This window comes from Lycium ferocissimum, chromosome 7 (assembly GCF_029784015.1).
Source record: "Lycium ferocissimum isolate CSIRO_LF1 chromosome 7, AGI_CSIRO_Lferr_CH_V1, whole genome shotgun sequence".
Taxonomy (NCBI): Eukaryota; Viridiplantae; Streptophyta; class Magnoliopsida; order Solanales; family Solanaceae; genus Lycium; species Lycium ferocissimum.
The window spans coordinates 21,010,477-21,017,224 of NC_081348.1; the positions used below are offsets into that span (position 1 = coordinate 21,010,477).

The 6,748-nt window shown below is 35.1% G+C and overlaps 1 protein-coding gene across 2 annotated transcripts; it reads right to left on the bottom strand.

Moving 5' to 3' along the window:
• Positions 1–613: 613 nt before the first annotated feature.
• On the bottom strand, positions 614–5,543 carry LOC132063735 (uncharacterized). 2 transcript variants are annotated; one of them, XR_009416444.1, is made up of 5 exons: positions 5,170–5,543; positions 4,552–4,815; positions 3,584–3,743; positions 1,195–1,285; positions 843–968 (listed from the first exon to the last, which is right to left on the bottom strand). XR_009416444.1 is itself a non-coding variant. In XM_059456433.1 (4 exons), exons 1-4 carry the CDS (start codon positions 5,395–5,397, stop codon positions 790–792), a joined length of 831 nt encoding a protein of 276 aa, XP_059312416.1. In that variant the 5' UTR covers positions 5,398–5,542; the 3' UTR covers positions 614–789. The 2 variants fall into 2 exon arrangements, 1 of the variants encoding a protein (XP_059312416.1); XM_059456433.1 differs by lacking the exon at positions 1,195–1,285 and having other exon boundaries at positions 614–968; positions 5,170–5,542.
• Between the last annotated feature and the right edge of the window lie 1,205 nt (positions 5,544–6,748).

Consider the following 6,748-nt stretch of genomic DNA (forward strand, 5'->3'; position numbering starts at 1 on the left):
TCAATCGGAAAAATAGGGCCGTTATGCTCATTACTGAACTTGTTGAAGAGATAAAATATAAACCGTTGGATGTAGATACAAATTTTCATTTTTTTGGATTCCTTGGAATTCATTGTCTTCTTGGTACTTTGATCCTTCAAAAGTATTTTAGCTTAATGAAAGTAAGTTGATGATAGAAAAATTCACATTCCTTTTATCTCCAGATGCCAAGGATAACATTGTTTTCAACAAATATAGGAGTCTTCGTGCTGCTTATCACTTGATTGTATAACAGGGATGATGATAAGCATGGTACTTCCTTGCAGCTATAAACTAAAGAGCCATAGCAATTTGCTTTCGGATCTCTAACATGATTAAACGATACTCCAGTTATAAGTTAATAACAGACAAAGATAGCTAGTTTTAACCATTTAGAATTTAGAAGCTACAGATATTACTCTGAAATCAACATGAAGTTTTGTTCATAAAGCTGAAGGAATCATGAAAGTATTCTAATACTAAAAAAAGAACTAAATGGATACAAAAGACTAATATAGTAAACCCCAACTAATCGTGAATTGAGACATAGCCGATTGATTGATATACGCTTACTTACCCAATTAGTGTTGACCTGTACCCAAATTATTCAGCCTTTATTTTTCTCTTTCATAGTTTCTGCAAATCCTTCAAAGGGCCGTTACACCTGATGTGAAATCATTGTACAGTACTACCACACTAAGTAGGATTTCTTCAATTATGAATGCTTACATAAGAATGCAGACAACTCTCGACCATCAAACTTCAAACAATTCAAGGCCATTTGGTGAATTCGAATACTTTGAAGACAATGTCAATCCCAGTGGGAATTTGCCAAATGAAAAGGACAACGTTTAGTGTGTTTAAAGCTATGTGCAGATTTCTAGCTGTTTCATTCCCCTTTTGCATTGCTGGCACAAGGGCTGCTGCTGCTGCCCACAGAACTGTAATCCCTGTTCCATGAAAGTTAAAATAAATCAAGTCCTGTGGAGCTACCAGTTAATGAACAAAAAATTAATAGTCCAGATAAGGTCGCAGAAGACAAAACCTACCAATCATCATCAAATAAAGAGACGTCTATCTAACAGAGAAACAGTAATATTATTTTGGTTTTTAAGCATCGGCAGCAAGATCGCACCAATACATTATGTTCTAAAACATTGAACCTTTGGAACTTACGTAATAAAAAACGTGTACATGCTTTTAAAGCCTTGTAAGAAATGCAGCTCAGAAATGCAGGATCAGATCACCTCAAACAACCATGGGCTACCTGATAACTCACTGATAACAGATAGAGAATATGATATATTATAAAAGGTCATCTGTAAATTCAAGAAACTCCGTAACAAGAATTCTTTAGAAATTGAAGCCTTCTAATAATAATTTAATTTGGCTGGAGTAATAACTCCCAAGTCCCACTGATTGTAGATCTATTCATCTCACATCTAATTAAAAAGCGCATTTAGGCAGCAACTACAAAGTTCTCCTATTCAGAGATTGAACATATTCCTGCTTTTTTCGGTACTTTTCCATCAAATGAAGTGAGGAGAGCATGAATAAGGAAAAAAGGAGGACGAGACCTATCTTTACCCAAGGAAAGGAATCCCTTCTATGAACTTATTTGAACAAGGGCTCTTCTACGTAGGGGTGAGCTTTCGGTTCTTCGGTCCGGTTTTATCAAACTTCGGTTCGGCTATTTCGGTTTTGGTTTTTGAAGGTGGACAATTCAACACCAAATCCAACTAGTTTTTTTTTTTTGAGACTGGTAACACACCAAATCCAACTAGTTCGGTTCGGTTCGGTTCTTTCGGTTTCGGTTTTTTGAAGTTCGGTTCAATTCAGTTTCGGTTTTTTCAATTCGATTTTTTTGATATGATATTAGAAGCGATTCCATTTACACTAATTCATATTCTCAAAAGCAATAAATCATAAAACTGATAAATTGAAATCAAAATCAAACAAACAGGATACACAAAAACAGAAACCATAACCATGATATAGAATTACTAGGTTTGATGTACATATGGCAAAGAAGAATAATTAAGAAAACACATAAAGGACATACATTAATCCTAAAGACACATCCTAGTCACCTTCCTTATTAAGGATATTTGATTTTCTCAATTGAAGTGGAAAATTAGGGATACAAAAGCAAAAGAGGGCTTGTTAAAATTGATTTTTTTTTTTTTTGGGGGGGCTTAAAATTAATGGGCCTGGACTATTTTAATTTTTTTGGGTAATGTATTAAATTTCAGTTTAAACCGAACACCGAAGAACTGAACTCTACAAACCGAACACCGAACCGAACACCGAAGTTTCTGAAAACGTAAACCATAAAGTGTTCGAGTTTGTTGAAATATTCCGATAGACCTCCACTTGAAAAAAAAAAATATTAACTAATATTATACCACTGAGCAGCGAGCTAAGCGAAATTTTTTATTAATAATGAAAATAACGAAATCAATTACAAAATGAATAACTATGCTTTGCAAGATTAAAAAACTATAATCAACCTAAGAGTATCTCCACTCTAAGTTGATTTCATAGAATATGGTCCTACCAAGTAATGGCAAAATAATTAAAACTGCTAAGAAAAAATTGGTTCGAGTAGCCTTTACATCAATACAGCTTCTAATTTCTTCAAGCTCTCACCAAATGTAAGAGAATATACTTGTCAAGAAGAGAATAAACTACGGTGGGCGTTCAGTTCTTCAATTCGGTTTTATCAAATTTCAGTTTGATTATTTCGGTTTCGCTTTTTGAAGGTGGACACCAAACACTGAACCTAACTAGTTCAATTCGGTTCTTTCAGTTTCGGTTTTTTGAAGTTTGGTTCGGTCCAATTTTTCGGTTTTCGGTATTTACGCCCAGCCCTACTTCTACAGGTTAAAGAGTGATTCTCCTTTTCCTCTCTATAAATAAGGCCCAAATTTAATCCTCACATTAGTCCTCCTCCCATATCAAAGTACCCAATGAATTCTATATCCTTGAAACATAAACAATCAACCGATAGAGAAGAATAAAGATATTTGTACAAACTTTGTCCTATTTTGAAAAGTCTATAATACCTTTTTTGTCACACAAATGGAAGATGATACAATAACTCTAGTACTCACAAATAATGGGAAAAGCAAAATAGAATGAAACATAAGACACATTTATATTATTATAAATATATTTATAGTATTAAGGACTTGGGGTAGGCGGTCTACATCACACCCTTTGGGGTGCGGCGCTTTCCTCGGACTCCGCTAACGCAAGATGCTTTGTGCACCGCTGCCCCCTTCCTTTTTCTTTTTATATGTATAGTATTCAGGACTTGAGAGCATTGCACAATTTTTTTCCTCTTTTTTCTTGCTCTTCCTTGATTGCAATTTCTGGATATTTCTTTCATATTATTGATATCCTCATCAGGATAACAATGACTCAGAACACAAGTACGAGACAGATGAAAAATCATAACCCTGACAATTGATGATGCAAAACAGAATCTATCTAATGTGACGAAGCAGTTATTTTTCCTTTTGGTACACAATTTGCTGAGCTTGATAGGAGATGTGAACATTACCTGCCCCTGCAAATAAATGAGGCCCTGGAAATAACTTCCCTGTCCTAAGCCAGGTATTCAAACCCCCAAAAACTGACTCAGCCACCCCAAATCCAAGCAATATTGAACCTGCATTGAAGTGTTTATCCTTGTATGAACCTTTAATCAACTCCTTCCGTTCCTAAAGTTCAAAAGCAGCAACAAAGAAATAGATTCAGAACTCAAAAAGTGGATGATACATGAACACCAGTTTTAGTAGTACATCTGCAACTGATTATATTGGGAGCTCAACCAAAAGGGATACAACATTACATTTTTTTTCCATCAACACATTCTGGATGTCTCTTCATTTGTCAGGACGTGCAATATTTGCAATGGGAAGTTAATTCAAATGGGGCACTAAGACAGCGAAAAGCCAAAACTACCAAAGAATTTTTACTAGTAGGATAGGAAATTCTAGCAGTTAGTCATATTAGATTATACAGTGGCGAATCTAAGGTTTAAACTTAACGGTTCAACCTGTAAAAACGTTTAGAACTGAACTCATTGTACAACTAAAATTATAAGTTCAAATCTAATATTGATTGAAACTGTAGTAGGTTTTATATGTACATCTATAGTCCCTGTCGAAAATTATGGGTTAAGATGAATCCATAGCCAAAAGGCAACATCCACCTCTGTGTCTATATATCTGAAAGATTGTGAATTTTCCCGAAAGAAATATTCTCTACCCTGCAGTAAATCCTAGTATGTCACATTGTTATAATTTCTAGTGGGGATATATGAAAAAAGATAACAATTTTAAGCTTATAATACATAGCAAAAAGACATATCCACAAAATGTGTTGTAAACTTTGTAAAAGCTAAGAGATAAATGATCAATCATGATCTCTTCCTCCAAAACACACATAGTTCCCCAGTGTAGCCAATTAAAAGATACAAAGAACAAACTATTCGTAAAAATGCAGGAAAAAAGAAGAAGATAGGACCTCAGTGAGTTGCTGAATTTTGGCTTCAACAGGGGATGGTTTGGGGGGTTCAACAGGGGTACCCTCAGGGCTCACAGGGACAGGTTTAACTTCCTTCTTAAGCTCATTAATCTCATTTTGTATAGTCCTAACTCTCCTCCATTGCCATCCAAGATAACCAGCATATAAAGTGTAAACAAACAAACCGCTCATCACAATGGGATGAATCAAAGCAAAACTTCTTCCCTCAAAAATCCCAAACTCTCCACCTGCTGCAAGTGCATCCTGTTTCATCAAAATTCACAAAACCCAACATTCAAAATCGTCAATATGCTCAGTAACAATTACATCCTCCGTTTCAATTTGTTTGTCCGGTTTTAACTTGACACTAAGTATAACAAAGTAAAGAAACTTTTGAATGAATGTTCACCTTAAATTAAAGATACGTGAAATGTACCAAAATGCCATTTAATATTGTGGTCTTAAACATATTGCTTGCAAGTTGGAATTTAAAGAATTGTCAAAAACAGCAAAGAGACATTCTTTTGAAACGTACTAAAAAGGAAAGTAAGACAAACCAATTGAAACAGAGTTAGTAAAAAAGATTAAAGTTTTCTCAATAATAACAAGAAAACATGCCTTGGCGTCAAGAAAGAAAGGAAATGTGAGTGCTGTAAGAGGAAGAGAAGCTGATCTGAGCTTGTCAAAGGTGTCATGGAGGACAAGCTTTTGTGGGTTGTAAGAATCTCGACATTGTTGTGACTGAAGAGTAACTAAATGCTTGTTGGGAATTGAAATCTTGGGTTTTGGTTCTTGCTGTTTTGAGAACAAGATTGGAAGTTTGAGGAGGCTGAGTGTGGCAGCCATGGTCTGTGCTTAGATTTTTTCTGACACGTTTGCTGTTTGAAGGAATGGAAGGAGAAAGAAACTTGAAGAAAACAAAAGGGAGAGATAATAGATTGACAGGAGGAGAATAAGATAAGGAAAAATTTTGTCCGCAGCTTTAGCTTTGCTTTCAACCATCTATCTTCCCTTTATAACTTTCGTGTTAGATACGGTTTTGAAAAAAAAAAAATCCCTGGAAAAGTAATACTTATTTGATTTGTTAACGATGTATGTCACAAAAAAATAGGTAGATTTTTTTTTAAAGTCACGTGATATTTTTTTTAATTAAAAAATAATTTAAATAATTTTTTTTAAAATTCCGTCAGCAAAAAAAGTATATTTACATCATTTTATAATGGCAGGAGTATATTTGCATTATTTTATAACGACAAGCATAACATTATTATAGGATCTAGTAGATTCATGGCATGTATTTGCTTATATACTTTACTTTGATTAACTATCAATTTTATTTTATTAAATTTCTTAATCATGATAAATAAAAATAATTCAACGTAAATATTCTATGGAGGTAAATATTAACATTATTATAGTCTCTCTTTCACATTCTATGTTGGTTACATGCCACATATTTTTATATCAGCCAAGCACAGAAAATCATACTCCACTGTAGGACTAATTGCACATGTTTCTCTTTCCTTAAGTATGAAACTTCTCTTCACGTCTCACTGACCGGCCTAAATGGCCGAGTCTATAATACCAATAGAACTATATCAGCCAAACACGAAATATAAGAGTACTATAACAGTATGAAACTTCACCTTATGTCTCAGGCCTAAATGGCCAAGTCTTTAAAAGAGTAACAAATAAAAAATATCAGCCAAACACCCACAAAAAACCAGAGTATAATAATGGCTCGTGTTTCTGTATCCGGTAAAACCGAAGCAATTTGTATTTGGTAAGAACCGGAGTAAATATTACAGCCGTCCGATACGAGATCGAAGAAGAATAAGGTCGTTGGGCATCGAAGGGAACGAGGACCGAGGGGTTGTGAGTTCATCCAACTGAGTGTCAAAACCGAGGGTATGTTGATAAACACAGAAAACCCGAGCCTGAGGCGGAGACACTCAATATAGGCTCGGAGTATCCGTTATTGGCCAGGCCACGCGTCACCTGACCGTTCCGCCATGTGCACTGACAACAGTACGGGTGTCAGAGTACCCGTACGGACGCCGCCTTATCCATTTTAGGGTTTTCTTAGAAAGGCCTTTTTTAGATTGTACTAAGACCCATCTATTTGTAGCTATAAATAGGGGTGTACCCCCTTCATTTTAGGGTTAGATTTTCATTATTCATCACACTTGTAATCTAA